Below are 21,029 nucleotides of genomic sequence, written 5' to 3'. Positions count from 1 at the left end.
CACAAATGTCTCATCCATTTACCAATTTGTTGTTATCAATAATGGAAGCTTTCAATATCTACAGATAAATCTACAAGGGCGACCTTGAGTGATATTACAAATGATACTAGAGTATGAGCTGATAAATTACAAGAAATATCAGTAAAGTTAAAAAACAAAACTACGGTGTCTTTATTTCATAAAAAAAATAATAATTACAGCTGTTTTTCATCTTTTAGTGCTCATCCCAATTTTGGTTGTCTAATTAACAAGCAAAAGGAATCCGTATTAAAGAAAACAAAAAAACAATGCATTTAACATTGTTTAACAAGAACCTTGTGCATTGGCTGATATGCAATTGCAATTTTTAAACTCTTGATAGATAGTTGCAACAAAAATCTAGCACTGGCCCGGGTTATGTCCGAGTACAGAATATGTACAGAACTGATATTTAGTCTATTGGCTCTGAACTCATCATAGAATAGCATATAGACACTAGCTTAGAGGAAGAACAGCTGAGACTGTGGGGATGGCAACAATCAACAGTTCCCCCACAAAAAAAAAAAAAAATCTATAAATGGGAAAACCATTGTCTGCTTAATTATGAAATCTTTTTGCAAAGAATTTTTGATATATATTTCAGCCAGCACAATATGTTGTGTGAGTGTAGTAATTTGCAGAATTTAGTCAATTTAAATCAAGTTTCCTTTCATTTCTGACAACAATGTGGGAATTTGGAGTCATTTTGTAAATACAAGCCCCCACTCTCTGTGAGAGAGGGGGATGCTTGCAATCTGTGACACGTGTTCTCTGATGCAACAACTTGGGCCACCCAGTGAGTTGAATTCAAGAATTCAAGCCAGTGTTTTAAAGTTAAAAGTGGAACGTCACTTCTCATTAGTCACTCAGCATGTTTAAGCTTGTATCTTTTAGTTTCTACTTTCTACACAGTGTCACATCTTCTCAACCCACAGCCTTCTGGTTCCTGATGCCTCACCCTTTGCTGCCCTGGTACCAAGAATTCCTCAAACATGAGATCATTTCTTAGAGGTCAAACGTGCATCGGAGTGGTATCTATACGACTGGAGCCAAAACTACGTCAGGATTCTTCACAGTCACCCAGAAACACACGTACTGTGCAGAGCCAAAGACGAGACACGTGGAAAAACAAACTCGCTTCTGTCTTTAAATCTACGCTGTTCTATTGCTGACCTACTCAGTTTGTACCAATGGACACAAAATTTATATTTTCCTTACAAACAGTTTGTCAGTCTCAAATGCTACAGCATGTACCTCCCATTTTAGAAATATATCCCGATATTTCAGTAAATCAGCCAGTTGCCCATCTTGCTACTGTCTGTCACTTCACTTGGAAATTGGTTTTATGCATTTATGGGAGTTTGTTGCTGTAAGAGGCCACCTGGTGAGACTTATATAATTTTAAATGGGATCACCGTGGACCAGGAACAGCTCCATCCAAGGAGGAAGTCAAGTCTGCTCCACATGAAGGCCCCTCATTGTATTCTAATACTCTCGTCTTTGGGTGTCATCCAGTTTTTCTGTGCTTCTTTCGTCTCTTCCCGTCTGACATCCTGAGTACCCGGCCAAAAAGGATCTGCCGAGTGCTGACTCTCAGCAAAGCGGGAGAGAAGACGGCCAAATTTTGACAGAAAAACTTATCCACTCACTTGATTAAATCCAAAGGGATTATTGAATCGAAATCCAACAGGCTTAATTGCCAAAGCGAGAAATACAGGAACGAATGAAAAATGATGGATATGGAAAGAGAAAATACACGCAAAGGAATAATTTGCAAACATGTTGTCTGGGTTATAAAGCTTTGTACTTTTACGTCTTAAAGATAGATCCCCAGTATCACCGATTCATACGCCTGTAAAATCCTCCATAAAGTGATGTAAGTTTTGTTCGTTTTATGGATACGAGGCTCTTAGGTCTATTTGTATGGGCTACATTTGGCAAAGAAGCGAGCTTTGCATTCTTAAAAGAAAAGTCAGTGATCTCCGTGTGGATTTGTCAAGCTCGGATCAATCCAACATCAACTCAAATGACCCCAGGCCTGCGGTGATTTATCCCTCTCTGCTGCCTGAAGGATGTCCACAAACCTCTGGACTCACTGATGCAAGTGAGTGTTACATAACCGCAAAGAATTAACCAGACACGGTCACACCCGCTTGCTAAAATAATCTTCCCTGTACAAACTTTTTCAGAAAGAGATTTTCAGGTGCAGAAATGTTAAAGATCAGATGAAACACTAGCAAAGATAGAGGAGACCATGTCATAGAAGGCGGATGAAATATACTGCATACACCTTTACTTTATTCAAGCTCTTGAGGATAAGTGTCTGTCTGCCTGGTCTTTTCAGCAGTCACCCTCCGACTGAGGTATTCCACAAAACCCCGCAGCCTCAGACCAACTGAAATGTCTGGTTCCTGGCTCTTAGCGCCTGGTGGACAGGTCCCTCTCCAAAGCACTCAAGACTCGGGCTCGGACCCAAACGGGTGCCCTGAATTTAGCTCCGTCACCTTCTCTGCCAGGAACAACGGACGACAAATGCTGGAAAGTTTTACCTTCTTAATGTCGACACTTTGGTTTTCCAGCCAAATGGGATAATGGCAGCTTGTGCAGAGCAAAACAGAACCAGCAGTTAACATTAAAAAACAATGTGGGGACAGCTTCCCAGGGTGGAGGACAGACTGGTGGAGGTATCACAAGTCTATATCAGATTTTCTAGAAGGTGAATGACAAGTATTGATCTTTCACTGCAGGTGTGACTTCTGCACCTTACATCCGTCCAAATGTAGATGCGTCTGTCAGCACTTCACACTTTTATGCTGTTTCTGTGTTCAAAAACCCAACAAATCTTCAGAGGCAAAGAAAAATGCTGAGTTTGTTCTTGGTTTTGAAGGTTTCTATGTTTCTCTCTCGCTTGGCCACAGAGATTTTTTTGCTGGAAATGTGTGACAACATTAACAGTATTAAGGAAGAGAAAGTCTAAATTTGTATGTGCGGTAAAGAAAGGCTATAATATAAAAATCGGTGAAAAGTACAGGATGGGCACGCACCTCCACCACGTATGCCCTGACACTGAAAATCAGGATACGAAACAAAACCACATGTGAGTCTCATTGCATTCTTATGTGAAACTGACAAACCATAGCAACAGCTGAGTTTGTATTTCCTATGAAGTAGGTGTATCTGTTTGAAAGAAGCTGAACAAAACAGAGAAAGTTTGTAATTCTTCCTAAAACCAATCAACATGTGTGCACATCGAAGATATTAAGATATCGTCTGATAAAAAAGGGGATACACAACCAAACTATTTGCATCTGTACATCTCGGTCTCAGATTTTTCTAATAAACTAGAATTTTATTTGTAGTTTTTAGGAAACAAACACTACAATGAAAAGGAGATAGAGAGGTCAAGAAGAAAGACAAATTTCAAAAAGGACTTAAACTCAGTGACTGAGACATTTGCCCAGTATTTTCCTCTCTTCCCTTCCAGAGGTTAAAAAAACTATGCTAAGCGTCTTCCATCGTTTTTACGAGTTGTAGACGAGGAAAATACATTTTGGCACGCCCGAGTTTTTACAGAGCAAAAGTAGGCCACATTTAGACAAGCCATCATCTTATAAATGGGGAGACTTCTGTTTTTAAAGGCTGGCAATGTCTCACAAACGAAAATACTCAAGTTTGTCTGCTTGTAATTTTTGCTCTTATAAAGTTGATGCCGTTCTTTGTCGTTGGGTCCAGAATCAGAAGTAATTTAATATGCATGATCAACCCCAACAGACCTGTAGGTCAGATTGAGCCATTACTGTCCATGTAACGATAGAGTTGAGCGACGCCAATATGTAATAAATCCCTGATTCATTTGTAAAGAGCTTAACTCAAAATACTTTAAATGATGCTTTAATTTTTACTGATTCATACAGTAACTTCATCCAGTTATCTCATTCCTTCCAAAATGACAGCTAATTCAGTTAAACCAAAACGGGCGCCGATTCCAGTCTCAAGATTTGAGTCTGGTTAACATGTGTTTAAATCCACAACGTCCACTGAAAACGAGCTCCTCTACATCATGACCGCAGCGCCAGGAAAAGGAAGAGATCTCTGAAATGTGACATTGCCACAGAGAAAGTGGTCAGTCTGAATCCCTGACAGGAAGAGACGAGACACTTGGATGACACGAGACCAACCAGCTGAAAGCCATTTGTATAAATACAGTAAACGTGTCCTTGATGTTATGCACGTTGATGTAAACCTCCTTTTCTGACAATATAACAAACTCAAAAGTCACAGACATCAGTGCCCTTTAAAAATCTACCGCGAGATGAGGAGCCAAGTAAGTAAATAACTAAGTTTAAAAAAGTCCCAAAATATGATTCACTGCTGTATGTGCTATTTCTCATGCAGTTATTAGTTAAATACACTTGATTATTAAGTTTCTTGCAAAGAGACCATCGGCAACCACAGCAGAAAACCTTAGGAAACACTGCCCTCTTCTGGTAATGCAGTGAAAACAAAGTGGAGCACAGCAGATCAAACCAGAGTTCACTGGTCAACCAAAAACTATTTTAAGTCTGATGAGGTTTAAGCCATCTTGGTTACAGTGCTGGACAGTAGATGCCTATGATAGTATTTAATGTCTTCCAAAGTGTTTGCACATCTTGTTAATCAGAGTTGACTTTATCAGATAGGAGATGGTTTCTCAGTGAGCACTATTTTTCTAGAGATTTAAATCTTTTTATGGGACTGAAGCCATCTTGGCTGAGCTTTAGAAACAGTTTTACAAATGGCTCTAAAATAGTACAAAAAACAAATATTGATAGCCTTAATATGGCACCATGAGATAAAAATGAACAATTATAGCCAAAAGGAAAACTCTGAAGTGGACTTGGTTCTCAGGCTCTGATTTACTTGCATTCCTTATCCAAATACAATAATAAAAAAACTAAAAACAAAAACAAACACATACTATGCCTCTGAAGCTATTTCTTGAGATTCCATGACTTATATAAAACACTTAAAAAGGTCCTATCCACTTAAAGTCAAGTTTATCCTTGTTCATGTGTTCTTTAAATGCTTCAAGATAAATCATGAGGGAAATAAGCAGTCAATATCACGGCTGAGCACTTCTGTGTTGGAACTGCAGTGAAAGTCTGACAGGATTTTGTATGTCTCAAAGCAAAGGAACCAATCCTGTTTATTTGGGGGATGGCGCTTTCTATATCTTTGGGCTGCAGGTGAATGGTGGAGGGGCGGGTGGAGTCGGAGAGTTTGCAAATGTATTCAATTCAGGTTACTGAATGAAGGCAAAGGATTACGTTTTAAGGCTTTTTTTAGAGGGTTTGATATTTGCGAGGAGAGGAACTTCAATAGCAGGGATCTCTACTGTCCTCGAGTGGGGCCAGAAAGATTTAAACTGAACAGAAAAATACCCCCCCACCCCCCCACACACACCTTTCTCTTTCACCATGCTCTTCTAACAACATAACCATCTTATGGTATTGTCATCTCTTACATATAGAAACTGAAGAAAGAAGACTCAAGATTGTCAAATTGAAATCTTATAATTTTATTATAATACATCAAAAACACAGTCTGTATTTAGCTCAGTGAATATACACTGTGGTTATCCGACACTGGGTACAGGATAAATGATTTGGGTGTGAATAACAAAAGCCAGCTTTGATGTTAAAGGTGGCCATTTTTTGTGCGCTTTGAAAAGAGTCTGGTTGTTGGGAACAGACCTGAGATAAACAGCACTTGCAAATAACGTAAAGTATGTTTGCTTCAACCTATGAATGTCCCGGATACACAATGTAATCGGCACCAAAAAAGAAAGTGTTTTAAAGACAATCTAATCAACTTTGCGGTCACTGACAATCTGAAGGTTTGAAATGTCTGTGTAAGCCGGATTTATTTGCAACTACTATTTGATCGAGGTCACAGGGAAAAGGGTTGTAGGGGATGTTTGATCATTAGCTTCTACTTTTTGGCAGTGTGAAGACGCTCACCCACGTTCTCCCAGTTGATTACATTCCAGATAGCTTTAACATAGTCGGGTCGCACATTCTTGTACTGAAGATAGTAGGCATGTTCCCATACGTCAATACCGAGGAGCGGAATGAGACCTGAGGGCCAAAAACAGGAAAACAATACTTTGGTGGTTCTGTTTTATAAGTGGCATTTGAAAATGGGCAGTATTTAGGGTGAGGGTAGGGGAAGGGGGCAGGGTATGAGGGGGAGGGGGGGGGGGGTTATTCATGGCATACTGGAGAAAGAAGGTCAAGTCTCATCTCTACCTCAAACCTGCTTTCAACTGACCTGTTGTCCCCTGCAGTGGATCCTGGTTGGCACAAGCAGCAATGCGAAGTCGTCCACTGTCCTTGTCAAAACCCAGCCAGCCCCAGCCTGAGCCCTGCACTGCCACTGTAGCTGCAGACATCTTCTCCTTCATCTTCTGGAGGGAGCCAAAGTCCCGCTTGATGGCCTCCATTAGCTCCCCTGCAAGATGATGGGTGCAATGGTACACATCAACAGCAGTCACATTTACTTGCACAGTTAATACATACTTACAACAACATCTGGAAAGTAAAGGCTATACTGCAAAAATGCTTTATGAATAGCTAAAAAAAACAAACATATTTCAGGACATTAACAAAACATTGTGGATTTCCCTTATTGTTTCTTAGGGCAGCTGTAGCCTGTTTTTACCATTAGAGGGCAGTGAGATCAAATAAGATGAGGCAAACCAAGTGAATTTCAACAACAAGGCAATTCAAAGTTCTTTATATAAATATTTAAAAGGCATCCAGACAAAATATAAAAGCAACATCAGATCAGACAATTCAAAAAACAATGACCTTCAAGATACCACATTTGTATGTTTTTGGGGCAAACCTGTTAGAAAACAGGAACAACATCCACTCGGTTAACATTCCTGGACTCCTGATAAATTTGACACCCATATCCACTTCCCTTTAAACACAGATCTATCAAGTAGGTCCGGTGCAGGAAAGAAAATAGGAGAAGATAAGCTGGATAAAGTTTTGTGTACGTGTTTCCTCCTCACCTTGCGGCTCGCCTCCACCGTTAGGAGACAGGTTAGTCCAGAAGATGGTGTGGTTAATGTGGCCTCCTCCATTAAATTTCAGAGCAGCCTGGAGGGCAACCTGTGCCGTCACATCTCCTAAAACACAATTCAAATACATGCAGGGGGGATCAGTGTCCGTCAGACTTTGAGACCTGCATTAGTTACAGAGTTTTGTATTTGTCTGAAAAGTTAAAACCACGTCCCAACTGTCAACATTAAATTACAGCTGGATGCAGGTAACCGTTTCTGAGTCTTCGTTTTCAATCAGTCAGACGATGACATCATGTCACTCTGTGTTTGTACCCTTTGCCAGCGCCTCCTGATATTTCTCCTCTGTGACGTTGAGGTTGTTGACGTATGTGGCATGATGCTTGCTGTGGTGCAGCTGCATGATCTCTGCACTGATGTGGGGCTCCAGGGCACCATAGTCGTACGTCAGGTCAGGGAGAGTGTGCTTCTGCCTTGATGCAGCTGTCTGACTTATAACCTGGCTGAGGCTGGCTGCACACCTGGAGAGAAGCAAAGAAACAGCTCACAGCTTTAGTCAGGTGGTCAACGAGCAGGGGAAGTCGGTATACATTAACCACAGTAGCCTGGCACAGGGAGGTTCATCAGATTAAGTTACACCAGTTTGATCAGCTGGCTTGCAGCGACCTAAACGTCCAGTGGTGATTCTGGGTGTTTGTAGCTGTGATAAGATATGAACTCATTAGGCTGCTGAAAAATGCTGTGCATGAAAAAAAACAACCAAATTGCCCAAATTATGACGACTTTCAGCTTCCAACTCCACCCAGAAGCCTGCGAGTACATGACCAAGCTTTAAAATGATCCAACACAAGCCAGGAGCCGAGCTGCTAAACTAACTTAGCATCCTGGCTAACTCACTGTGAGCTCCCAATGAACAACTGTCACACGTTCACGGACCGGCAGGACTCAGCTGTCCTCCTTCCCTCTGAACTTCCGAGTATTGCCTCTAAATGGGAGGTTGACACCGGTTTTTACCTGCGAAGCTGCCCAACTCTGCAAAGCATGTTCATGGTGCTGGTCGACGGGGAGACAGCAGCGCGCGCAGGCTGATCGCTGCCCTTGAAATGTTGACGGGGCGGCCGGACCGTACCATTATCATCAAATGGGGGGTGTTCGCGAGGTGCGCAGGAACTACCAAAACATACACGGCGACGAGCGAAACCACCACTCATTACAGAGATACTGACAGACAACACACAATGAAGCATTTTACAAAGGAATCGCGATATACTAGAATATATTTAAACATTATATTATGTATTTACCCCCCCTCCATATATATAATGTTTCGACTAACCCTTTTGGTCAGTTTCCTTGGCCTTAATAAAGGTGCATCACATCACGTGAGTGGTGGAATTGTTTGCATGTTGTGTTATAAATAATGTACTTACAACTTGTCTATTTATTAGGCAATATGTTATGTTTCCATTTCGAAGCATGCCGAGTTATGGTCAAATAAATAATACATAATTAAACGTAATATTTAATCATAATATTTATAAATAATTTGCACAAGTAAGTTGAACAATTTGGCATAATTATAAAAGACTAAAAGCAAGGAGTCACGTGCATCTTTTCTCCATCACATCAGAGGCAATGTCTGAGATCGTCTATATTCGGCAAGTGGATCACTCAGGTAAAAATAAAAAAAAATAAAAACATTTTTCAGTATGCATTGGACAAATACAGAATATTATCACTCATTTCCTGCAGCATCAAAATATGCAAAAATCTCCATCATGCATTTGAATCCTCACCGCTGATGCCCCTGGAAGTATTGTATAACCACACAAATGTATCTAGGCAACAAGGAAATATTTGATTATTAAGAATAGCACTACTTGATTGATTGTCAACATCATTAGGAATTTTTATTTTTCAATTAATTAATTTATATATTAATTGTTTTAAGCACCAACTTTTGTTTCACACATTGTAGTATTTCACGTCTGAAATGTAATATGACAAAAGTAATAGAAACGACAGCGAGCCAAATACCAAAAAAAAAAAAAAAAAAAAAAAAAAAATGATAGAAATAAAAGAATAATTTGTTGTATAACTTGTTATTTGATCATTTTTCAAAGGAGCTCTTGTGCGTTGCAGCCCCGTTTCAGGATTCTGAAATCGGCGCGGAGTCGGCCGTCTGTCCGCCGTCCCTATCTTCGGCGGCGCTCTGCTGCAGCGCGGTGAGTGCAGCGCATCCAGAGCCATTCTACCGCCGTCGGGGAGGAAGATGATGGTGACCACGCCGAAACGACACTACTACTTATAAATCCACTGCAAATCGTTTGACGAAGTTGTACTTTCTCGTATTTTAAAGACTCAGCGAAGCCGGGAGGTTCCAGAAACGTCGAAAGAAACGCCTCTGGTGAGTGTTTTGAAGGCTGAAGGCCTGACATCTGCAGCCAAGAGCCCGCTAGTTTCAGGAAAAGGAGCGCAAGGGAGGGAGTCATTTCCTTCACCGCCATTTTGTGATAACAAGGAGCTGAAAACACAGCCAAGAATTACATGCTGCCGGGCTGAGCAGAGAGAAAACCTTCAAGGTCCAACACTGGACTTCCGTAGTCTCTCTTTATTTTGCCAGCGGATGCTAAATGTTATTAGCAGCCGAGAAATTAATCTCGGTGAGCTTATTTCCTCTCCCTCGCTGCGACCTGCCACCAGCTAACGTTAGGCTCGGCAGCTCCTCGCAACTGGTCACGTTAACTTTTGATTTAACCGACCAGGCAGCTGACTAGTCGCCTCGCACCCTCGTGTCGTCATTAGTTAGTCAGAAGTCGCCGCCTTCAGCTGAGCTGTCATACATGTCATATTTTACAGAGATGATGCAGCACACGACATCAAGCTGGGATCAATTGCTGATTGTTTTCTTTCATGTTTCCTTCTGCAGCTCACGATGACCAACGAGGAGCCTCTTCCCAAGAAGGTAAGTGTCTTTTCTAGTTCAGACAGTTTACGGATCACATGTCCAAATATGTAAATGAGCTTCTTTATCTAACTAGTCCTTGTTTTTTTTGTTTTTTTTCCCCTCACAGGTTCGCCTCAGTGAGTCTGACATGAAGACCCTGACCAGAGAGGAGTTGTGTACAAGGTAGATAGCAGCTCTGCTACTGGTGATTCATTATATCGTGTGAACGTTCAGTATATTTAGGTTGCCCTGTTAACGCACAATCTGCTCTCCTTAGGTGGAAACAACATGAAGCATATATCCAGGTCCTGGAGGCTAAATATGCAGAGCTATGTTGTAAGTACATCTGTTGCATAAATGTAATCCAGTATGACGTGGTCAGGATTTCCTCTGACTACAATCGTCACTTGTGTTTTTGCACATGATAGCCACGCATCTGATGCCTCTGATTCTCTGTCCCTCTTCACCGTCTTAGCCAACGATGTGCCGGGGCTGAAAGAGTCGGAGGAAAAGCTCAAGCAGCAGCAGCAAGAGTCTGCGCGCAGGGAGAACATCTTGGTCATGCGACTTGCCACCAAGGAGCAGGAAATGCAAGAGTGCACAGTACGTATCTATTTATCTGCTTTCTTAATGCTTTTGACGTGATTATGGGGAATTCAGTCTTTATTCGTCTCGAGAGTGTTTGAAGTCGTCCTTATTGATGTTGAAGGCTTCTAACAGAGTTGTTGGCGCCTCGGGGGCTTTGGGAAGCATGATGGAGTTCATAGTTTCCCTGTAGTCGTTGATGCTTTTCAGTAAACCCTTATGAATTAGTAATAATGTATTGCGCTTTGCTATTATTATTTATTTCTATTTTATTTTTTTATTATAGACAAGCTTAGTTACAAAAACTCCTGAATGTATTCTGAATATAATTGTACAAAATTGCAAAGTGCAAGCAACTGCGTCTCATCAAATGTTTCACTTGAACGAGCAGTCGTGTATCAGACCTGAAATAGTCCAATTTTCTGTCTGTGAATCGAGTGACATTGTTCCAGCGCGGTGTTACACCTTGTCATTCAGTCAGACATTCAGGATCATGGAAAGTAGGCCAAAGGTAAATGGTGTCAAGATGGGCATCCTCTGACAGCTAAATTGATCAACCGGTGGCTTAATGACAGCACATGCCATTCTTACAAAGCAGCTGAGGTAAGCTCAACACACACAGCCAGGTTCAAAAGCTTTTAAATTTCCTGCAGTCAGTTTACTTTAAATATCTGATCTGTAATGCAAAGAGCACAATTTTTCAGCTAAATTGCTCAAATGCTAAGTTGGTAGTTTTAAAGGCGTATTTGTTGGACCTCCGACCTTTTTAATTCAAATGTATTCAAATCAATTCAGGGGAAGTTTGAGGTCATTATGAATTTGACTTTTTGCAGGTGAGTATGGTTCATTTTGAATTACTCTCGTCTCCCATGAAAGGAGAACATCAAAACAGTAGCTGGATTTTTTTTTTTTTTTTAATCTCTTGGAATGAAACACAGGATTACTCCTAATAAAAAAAAGTTGAATTATCCATCCAACTGACTGATTATATTAACTGAAAAGGCAACATCCAGAAATTTCTTGAGCCCTTATCGTTAGTAATCTCCATGTCCTGAGATTCAGGATTAATATTCACATCAGATCACTTTAATTTATCCCTGAATTTTGTAGATTTTAGAGGAAAATACAAATACTGAAATCAATCATAAAACACGTTTTTATCTTACCCTCACTAACACATGTTTGTCTTGCCCTGCAGACCCAGATCCAGTACCTCAAGCAAGTCCAGCAGCCGAGTGCGGCCCAACTCCGGTCGTCCATGGTGGACCCAGCCATCAACTTGTTTTTCCTCAAAATGAAGGCTGAACTGGAACAGACTAAAGACAAACTGGAGCAGGCCCAAAATGAACTGAGTGCCTGGAAATTTACACCTGATAGGTAAAGACAATCAAAATAACTCCCCCCTCAAAAAAGTCAAGACTTCCTCACGCCCCCCACCCTCACTCTCACTGCAGGCATGCAGGAACAATGGTGGGGGGGAAGGCTGACAAATGCTGTACTCACCACGAGACTCAGACTTTACAGAAAGCCAGTCACTGCAGAACAAAACGGTTTTTGTACTCTTGCACTGTGCCAGCTACATATCACATAACCTAAAGAGAAAAGACAGTATGGTCAGGTGACACTTGTGTTTCAGCTCTCTCCCCTTGTATCCCCTCACCGTCCAAGGGCCTGAAGGAGTCCGGACTGTTCCTGAAGAGGTGGTCACTCACTTCCCGACATGGATATGCCCTCCCCGCCCCCTCAGCTCAAACCAGACAGTTCACAAATTAAATAGGGGGGTTATGGTGGAGGTTGAGTCAGGCAGGGAGCATCCCTAGCCTAAAACAGCAATTGAACATTTTAAAGACAATTCCAATACTTGCTTTATAAAGACATTTAACTGTGGATTACGCCACACAAATACCTGCTAGTGTGCCTGAAAAATGTAAGGACTTTTTGGACAGTCTAGATACATTCCAGTAACATGAGGAAAGTTTCTAGGATTTAAAAGTAAGACTTTGGGAGGGAAGAGACACTAGAAAATTAAGACTGTGAGCGGAGCAGCCCGGTCCTCGGTCCACAGAGGACCATGGTTCAGGCATGAGGGCCCGGTCGCCTGTGTCTTTGAGCATGGGCCTACACACGGTAGAGTGTATTTACATGTTTTATTTTGTGACTTGTTTATTTTTTATTGGCATTTAATTTGATCTTTATCTTGTTTCTCTGAAACAAACACTTACTGCAGTGTGTGTGAATCAAGAAGCCTGATTGGCCCTCATTGTATACACTTTTATTCTTGTTTTAATTTAATAATGAAGCGTTGCTTAACTTCTCAGATCCTGAAACACACTGCTGTAGGTGCACTTGAGTCCTGTTTTGAAGTTGTGAATGCAAATGTCTTTAACAAGTCATGTTATGAGTTGATGAGAATGTATTTATTGTATTTCTGTGTATTTTTGTGATTGACTACACAATCTCTCCCTCAGCCATTTACGCCAATGACTTTCCGTTCTCACCTGTGTCGCGCACATCTTTAGTTACTGTTTACACAATGAATCCCTCCTGGAGTTTGTTTTGTTCTTACTGTCTACAAACAAATTTATACCCAGATGTTTCACTAAAGTGAGATGCTGAGATTTGGGCAAGCAGTGTATATTTGAGAAGCTTAAAGCACTTTTCTTCCAAGCGCTGCAGAAATTAATGCTTATTATAACTTCTTATAACTAGTAATGGAGGAGAATTGCAGGAGATGCAATTAACTAATTGATGTAAATGCATGATGACATTTTAATGACGAGTAGGAATGCCCTCCAGTTTTTGTGAGCTTCTTGATCTATTTTAAAAGCCCCATTATCACCAAGACTTCTTCTGCTATTATAGGATATAGCTGCTGAGTTTTGTGCCATAACTGTTAATACTTCAGTGTCCTCTGGCCGGATGACATCCGTAGGCCTTTACACACTAAATGGATGGCAGTTAAATATGCTTTTAAATAATGTATATTTCTTTTGTGTGCAAATTTGGCTTCTTGAGTAGGGACTATTTAAAAGCCGCAATAATTGCTAATGTAAAATGAAGAGGTGTGCTGGACTGTTGCACGATTTCTTGACCTGTCGCAAAGTTGAGAAAGCAGCATTGTTGAGCTATTTGATTTTACTGTTGAAACACTTGCTTTCTGTGTTTAAAGTGGTGACACTCAAACCCTGTGCCTGGTCCCGCAGTGCACGTATCCTTTTTGTTACTCATAGTTAATGGTTGGTATTTGAATTGTAGGTTTTCTTGTAGCTGGTCATTCAACTATTACTCTGCTCTCTTCCACTTTTCAGACTGCTTGTTCTTCACACCCTGTGATGCAGCAAGAGTATTTAAGATTGAAATTTTGGTAGCGACGAGAGTTGCTACTTTTATTTCTAAAATGCTCACTTTTCTTTCATACGCAACCTGGTGACTTAAGTTAGTATACAAATGGATGCAGTGGGTCCATAGAAATGTAGGATTAGGCAGCTTGTTTTGAGTTTGAGCAACAGTGAAGACCATCAATTTATCACTTTTTAATCATTTAACTAAAAGAAAAAAGTAATTTTGTATTTTTGATCCTTTACATGAATTAATTTGCATGTGATCGTTCAGGACAGATGTGTGTCACTGGGTTCCTGATGATTTTTATATTGCGTTGGAGTCTTCATAGATTTAATTCAACTTGTGTTGTGACCCGAGTCCTTTAGGGACAACCAGGTTTGTGTTGACCTTTGGTAAATGGGGAAGTGGGCCAGGCAATTGGAACAGATCAATGGCATCTCTTTGCCTGAGGTGTTTGTCTCCTGGTTCACTGTGTGATGTGAGACTTGTTTCCCCTTGCAGCCAAACAGGGAAGAAACTGATGGCCAAGTGTCGAATGCTGATTCAGGAAAACCAGGAGTTGGGTCGGCAGCTGTCCCAGGGACGCATCGCCCAGCTGGAGGCTGAGCTGGCCCTTCAGAAGAAGTACAGCGAGGAGCTTAAGAGCAGTCAAGATGGTGAGAATATGACAAAACATCCACATCGCACAGCCTGGCGAAGTTTGACCGCCTGTCAAATGTTCATCTTTGATGTTGTTACGTTTGGAGTTAATGTTTGACTTTGTTCTTTGTTCCTGAATTGTCACTCCCAGAGTTGAATGACTTTATCATCCAGCTAGATGAGGAGGTAGAGGGGATGCAGAGCACCATCCTTGTCCTGCAGCAGCAGTTAAAAGATTCGCGTCAGCAGCTCACTCAGTCTCAGGGGGCTTTGGCCGGAGCCGGACCGAGCAGGACTTCACCCACTGCTTCCAGCTCATCCGCTGAACCGGCCACTCAGCCCGAGCAGGCGACCGCACCCTCTGAACCCATGGGCAAAGACTTCGGGAGGGTCTCCAACGGTCCAAGCAATGGCAACTCATCCCAGAGAAGCGAGACCACTACACCCAGCCTGTACCGGGAGGTTAGCAGCACTGAGGAAGACTTTCCCATGTCCCCTGTGGTCTCCAGCCCCGGTGAAGCTGAGACCAAACTCTCCAACCACTCAGAAGAGGCGCCAGGGAGTCAGACTGCTGCGGGGAGAGTTGGAGGACCTGTGGGCTTCGGGAGCCAGCTGAGTGCAGGGTATGAGAGCGTGGACTCACCGACAGGCAGCGAGACATCATTGACTCAGCACTCGAATGACACAGACTCCACCACCGACCCCCATGAGGACAAGGCTGCCCTGGTGACCAAGGGCACCAGGACTGCAGGGTCACGGCACTCTCAGAACGGCCTGGACTCCAACACGAGCGACAGTGCAGTTTTGTAATGTACTTTAACATGTACCGTCTTCTTTTTTTTTCTTTTTTTTTTATACAATATACAAACCTGGCAACAAATGCATAGTCTGTAACACAGCACTGCTGTCCCAAGATGTTTTGTTTTCACCCTCCTCCCCCTGCCTATCGTGATGCCTCTGTCACATTTGTGTTGCTAAACGGGGATATAACAGGAATGGGTCAATGTTAGATTTAAATTGCCTGGATGTATGATTTAAAACTAGTACGTTTCATTCTGACGATTATTTGAGCAAATCTATGCTGTTCTTGTTTGAGCTCTTTCCACTGAAATCAGGCATCTGGTGTTGTAACTCATTGTCAAATGTCAGTAAGATCACTGAATTACAGTAGCTTCGCAATATTCAAGGTCCTTTTTAGATGTTGGCCTTTATTTTTTAGTGCAGTTTTAATTTTTCATTGACAAAAAATTCTGTTCAAAAGATTCTGTTAAATTGTGAGTAGTTCATATGCGATGTTCATATTATTCTGACTTCAGTCCTTTTCATGTACTGACCAAATACCAATAAAGATTTTAATACTATAGAGTGAAAAGCATTTCTACTAGCCATCAATACATTAGTTTGAAAAGTCATTGCTACTCGACATAAATATAAAATCGGCTGGGTTAGCGGAAGCTTAAACATAAAAAGGCCTATCATATTTACCCGACTAAATCTACAAACCAGGTCTTGAATATTTTTTTTTTAAGAAAATAAGAATTCAACATTTATCTTAGAAGTATTATGAAAAATGACATATACAATTAATAACCAATACTTATGTGACCTACAATACAGATATGTGAATATTAAAAAACCTAATTTGAGTGATATTAAGATGAATCTGTTTGTCCCAGGAGGAAAATAATGCATTACAATAGCACAAGGAGAAGGCTGAATAGGCCTATGTGTATACAAAATATGGAAAGTATTTTGTCCCAACTAATGTGCATAAATTTAAGTGCAATTTTCTGGTTGTCCAGATCATAAGGCACTGGAAAAAAAATTATATATATATATATATATATTTTTTTAGCAATCATAATGTGGAAAATTTAACAAAATGTACAATAAACATATATCATAAAATGTGATACACTGTTTATATAACTGTTATATGTGGCCCTTTGGTTGATTCTGACTGGCCCGTGTGAGGTTGATTGGAAATTACAAAATAAACATATTTTCTAATTTTACCTCTTGCATGGACTAAAGCTGCAGTGCTTTTATTTTGAAGACCAGCTTTGTGATATCCCACAAAATCCCTAAAAACAGTAAGCCATTCTGGGAGGGGGAGTTTGTCAAAGAGTGCTCGGTGGACTCTGCAGCACTAATATGCCCCATGCACCAATATTGTGGTGTCTTTAGACCTCTTTCCAACAGTATATGGAACTCAAAATGTGTTTTGGGGTGAATGTGCCTGAAAATGATCACGAATATAATGAGTCACAAATGGTAAAAACATTCACATTTTGTTTGTTTTGGTGTTTTATTGAATAAATGACATTTTTTGTAAGGCAACCTCGCTTTTTCATTGCTTAATCATAACATGCAGTACTCTTACCAGTCTTACCAGCTTGTCAAATTTAACGTGTTATATTATAACACGTTAAATGGGATTGGTTAAATTAAACTCGAATGCAAAAATGTTGTTTTTCATGAATCACCCATCGTCCTCCCAAAACGCACGGTGGCGCTGTGGTTTCTACCAGTCACACTTGTGCAACTAACATTTCGACATCCACGCAGTGTCAACAGAGCTGAGTGCAGCGGACAGGCAGGAGCAGCCCTCTGAAGCCTGGACCTTCAGCTGCAAACATCCGGCTATCGACATGAACACCGAACCTGTTGTCATCGTTTCTGCTGCACGGACACCAATTGGTAAAGTTAAATATATTGATATATATATATATTTTTTTTATATACTAACTGGCTGCTGTCAAATTAGTTGGACCGGAAATAAATAATACGTAGTTATTAACGTTTTTAATTGTGCACGTTTGTACTCGCACGAGCTGCCTTTGCAGGTGAATTTGTCGTTTTTAATTTGTCCGTGGTTGTCGCCCTTCAATGAAAACACGCTGGGTTCCTTGCAGAGCTGTGATTGGTTCACTCCCTGCGTCCGGAGTATTCTGAGCCCACTGATTGGCTGGCTGTTCATAGTGCCACGATGCGCGAGCGCGCTCCCACTGGCTACCTGCAACACGTCACATCCGTTGGGCGTGTTTCTTCTCCAAGATGTGTTAAACTTGAATCTGTTTTTTTTAAGTGTGTAACAGAGCAATGCTTCATTTTAAATCGGGATACGTTTTAAACCACTTTTGCTAAACTCTGATCAGAACTAAGAAAAACAGCGAAACCTCCAAATCCACCCAAATTCATTTCTTTCCGAGCAATAATATAAAATCTGTAGGTGCAATGATATAACGGTCAAATTCATCACGTTTAACGAGTTGGCTGTGTTGAAGACATTTTGAGTGACTTTTGAGCATCTGCACCCCTTTGTATGGAGATACAATCATTTTTGTAGGCACTAAAACTAACAGCAAGAAAACAACATTTTCTAAAATATGTTTTTCTCTTCACAGTTTGATGCACTCCAGTAAGCTGTTGGTCTAAATATATATATATATATATATATTTTTTTTTTTTTTGTCCGTACTATAATAACTTACCATTTTTACAAAGGGTCCTTGAACGGCACTCTGTCAGCGGTGCCTCTACATGACCTATGTTCAGTGGTGATCAAGGACGTCCTGAAGTGGGCTGGGGTGAAACCAGAGGAGGTCTCCGAGGTTATCCTGGGACACGTCCTAACTGCAGGTAAAAGTTCTGGAAATGATTAGGATAAAACAACGACAGCGGTCCTGCGTTCACGTTAGTTGTTGGGCAACATCAGCTCGATTCGACCCCTCTTTTGCAATATTCTCTCATTACAGTTTTTCATTTTCTGTCTTTCAGGTCACGGGCAGAACCCGGCACGGCAGGCCAGCGTCGGGGCAGGTATCCCCTACGCGGTGCCGGCCTGGAGCTGCCAGATGGTTTGTGGCTCGGGGCTGAAGGCCGTGTGTCTGGGAGCTCAGTCCATCCAGGTTGGAGAGTCGGCGGTGGTGGTGGCAGGAGGCATGGAGAGCATGAGCAGGGTAGGAAACGGGATGAGAAAAACCGATTAGTGATCAGACGGATAAAAGAGTACGTCTGCTTTAAAAGCCTATTAGAAGAAGGGCGGGGCTTTATTGTTCACTCGTTTGATCAGATAGGACCCGAGTACGTCAGCTAATTGCTGCAGATGTGAGCAAAATGATCACGATGCCCGTCGGTGAATGACTTTGTGGAGGATTGTAGATGACAAGAGGTCCCAACTGTTGTTCTCGGTTTGCTCAGGCCCCTCACACAGTGCAGATGAGAGCAGGAGTGAAGATGGGCGATGCCTCCCTGCAGGACTCGATGGTGGCTGACGGCCTGACAGACGCCTTCCACGGCTACCACATGGGAATCACAGGTCTGGATCTGTTTGATCGTTTCACACAGCAGCCGGATGCTGTATTGTGAGTATTGTGAGTATTTCTGAATCTTCCGTGTACTTTTTCAGCTGAGAATGTGGCGAAGCAGTGGGGTGTCAGTCGAGAGGAGCAGGACCGCTTTGCTGTCCGGTCTCAGAACAAAACAGAGACTGCACAGAAAGCGGGACATTTCGATCAGGAGATTGTTCCCGTCACGGTGCCGTCCAGAAAAGGCAAGTCAGTGATTTATGAACCGATTTTCTGTTCTCCACAAGTTAAAAACGCCTCATCTGTCTTTGGTGTTCAAACGGCGCTGACGGGCTTCTGTCACCTTCAGGTCCAGTGGAAGTGAAGGCGGATGAGTTTCCTCGACACGGCAGTAACATGGACGGCATGTCCAAACTCAGACCCTGCTTCATCAAAGACGGCAGCGGCACCGTCACCGCTGGAAACGCTTCAGGTTCTACAGCCGCTTACGAACCGTGACGGACGTCGAGAGGATGATTTCTCACTCGTCAAATGACTGATATTTAAAGCTGCTGTTATCTTTTTTGCAGGTATAAATGACGGAGCAGCAGCGACCGTACTAATGAGCCAATCAGAGGCGGTGAGGCGCGGCGTGAAACCGATGGCCAGAATCGTATCGTGGGCTCAAGCTGGCCTTGACCCTTCTATTATGGGAACCGGGCCGATACCAGCCATCAGGAAAGCGGTAAGGACTCATCGATAAAATGCAATACCTGAAAACAAGACCTCGGTTTTCTTTTTAGTTCATTTCATTTATGCCTTTTACCTTCTCTCAGGTTGAGAAAGCAGGCTGGCAGCTGGATCAGGTCGACTTATTCGAGATCAATGAAGCATTTTCCGCACAGTCCATCGCTGTGGTCAAGGAGCTCGGCCTGGATCAAGACAAAGTAATTTATTCATTGTAACATGTTGTGCTTTTTGATATCAAGTTTTTATCTCGCAAAAGTGTCAGAGACACGAAGCAAAGTGGCCTCCGAGTAGAGGCCACCATCAGAGCCAAGTTCTTTTTCCTATTATATGAACATCTCTGCTAATATTTAGTCTTGTTTGACGTGTACATGATTGCCAGGACATTTAAGCTTTACTGTGATGACAAAATGTTTTTGATCCTGTGGTCAGGTGAACGTGAGCGGCGGGGCCATTTCTCTGGGACATCCCATCGGTATGTCTGGCTGCAGGGTGCTGGTGACGCTGCTGCACGCCCTCCAGAGGACCGGAAAACACAAGGGAGTGGCATCACTCTGCATCGGAGGAGGGATGGGGATCGCCATGTGTGTAGAGAGGGTGTGAGATGAAAACCTAATGCTGCTTAACAGATCGCACTTAATCTTTTTTTTTTTTTTTTAATGGTTAAGGGATACAAAACAAATGATTGTTTACACCGCAGGGTGAGATGTGAAAGCTAAAGTTTACACGGCTTCCTGCGATCACTGTGCTGGAGGTAGAAGTGAGTGTTTGTTGTGATGTTGTCCAGCAGTATCTTGCCATTCTCACTGTGAACTTAACTTCAACCTTCCTCAGGTTTTTAGCTCTGCAAACATTTTAATAGTGTATGCTGATGGCTAAAACATGAACCAGTAATTTCATATTTGTGTTACCTGGTAACAGACGTACTAAACTGACTCCGTACTGCAGGTAGTAGTTGTTGGCAGGAAGATGATTAAGAAGGTTTTTCTTTAAAACAACAAACAGCTGCTTTCAGTTACTTCTAAGCTGAAAGAGGTGAAACACTAACTTAACTGTAGACGAGCTTTTAGTGGCCAGCGTGAAGACGTGCGACCTTCTCTGTAGAACATACCTTTTAACTTGTGGTGTAATTTACTGATGATTGTTAGATAAACTTGCGCTAAATCTTCCAACAGCTTCCTGTGTAAAATAAATGGAGTCTGGTTGTGCAGACAACAGCCTGTAAACACTGTAAACACAGCTAAGTGCCATAAAGGGAAGTTTGCCAACCTTCTCAAACCCAGTGCTTCCTGTACATGAACATGTTTCCAATCATCGAGCTGTTGGACATGTCATTAAAAAGAATTATAAACCATAAAACCTTTTTGGACTTCACAATACTCACAGCCAGTCAATG

At 41.9% G+C, this 21,029-nt stretch overlaps 3 protein-coding genes across 3 annotated transcripts; 2 read left to right on the top strand and 1 right to left on the bottom strand.

Annotated features, from left to right (window-relative positions):
- Positions 1-5,551: 5,551 nt before the first annotated feature.
- On the bottom strand, positions 5,552-8,195 carry sod2 (superoxide dismutase 2, mitochondrial). Its single transcript, XM_069158129.1, has 5 exons — positions 8,099-8,195; positions 7,400-7,605; positions 7,076-7,192; positions 6,328-6,507; positions 5,552-6,134 (listed from the first exon to the last, which is right to left on the bottom strand). The coding sequence occupies exons 1-5, from the start codon at positions 8,131-8,133 to the stop codon at positions 5,989-5,991; spliced, it is 684 nt and encodes a 227-aa protein (XP_069014230.1). The 5' UTR covers positions 8,134-8,195; the 3' UTR covers positions 5,552-5,988.
- A 1,103-nt stretch (positions 8,196-9,298) lies between these two features.
- wtap (WT1 associated protein) lies at positions 9,299-15,958 on the top strand. The gene is made up of 8 exons (XM_069158130.1): positions 9,299-9,491; positions 10,014-10,049; positions 10,159-10,214; positions 10,309-10,367; positions 10,507-10,634; positions 11,815-11,993; positions 14,460-14,614; positions 14,749-15,958. The coding sequence occupies exons 2-8, from the start codon at positions 10,020-10,022 to the stop codon at positions 15,405-15,407; spliced, it is 1,266 nt and encodes a 421-aa protein (XP_069014231.1). The 5' UTR covers positions 9,299-9,491; positions 10,014-10,019; the 3' UTR covers positions 15,408-15,958.
- Positions 15,959-17,148: 1,190 nt separating this feature from the next.
- Positions 17,149-20,992, top strand: acat2 (acetyl-CoA acetyltransferase 2). Its single transcript, XM_069158128.1, has 9 exons — positions 17,149-17,297; positions 18,105-18,239; positions 18,378-18,559; positions 18,801-18,918; positions 19,009-19,152; positions 19,257-19,379; positions 19,477-19,631; positions 19,723-19,833; positions 20,066-20,992. The coding sequence occupies exons 1-9, from the start codon at positions 17,249-17,251 to the stop codon at positions 20,234-20,236; spliced, it is 1,188 nt and encodes a 395-aa protein (XP_069014229.1). The 5' UTR covers positions 17,149-17,248; the 3' UTR covers positions 20,237-20,992.
- Positions 20,993-21,029: the final 37 nt, after the last annotated feature.

The sequence above is a fragment of the Embiotoca jacksoni genome, unplaced genomic scaffold (genome assembly GCF_022577435.1).
Source record: "Embiotoca jacksoni isolate LCO1_2020_lvr unplaced genomic scaffold, fEmbJac1.0.p SCAF_23, whole genome shotgun sequence".
In the NCBI taxonomy this organism is placed as follows: domain Eukaryota; kingdom Metazoa; phylum Chordata; class Actinopteri; family Embiotocidae; genus Embiotoca; species Embiotoca jacksoni.
Note: the sequence above shows the minus strand (reverse complement) of the source record. Positions and strands in the feature narration are given on the sequence as shown.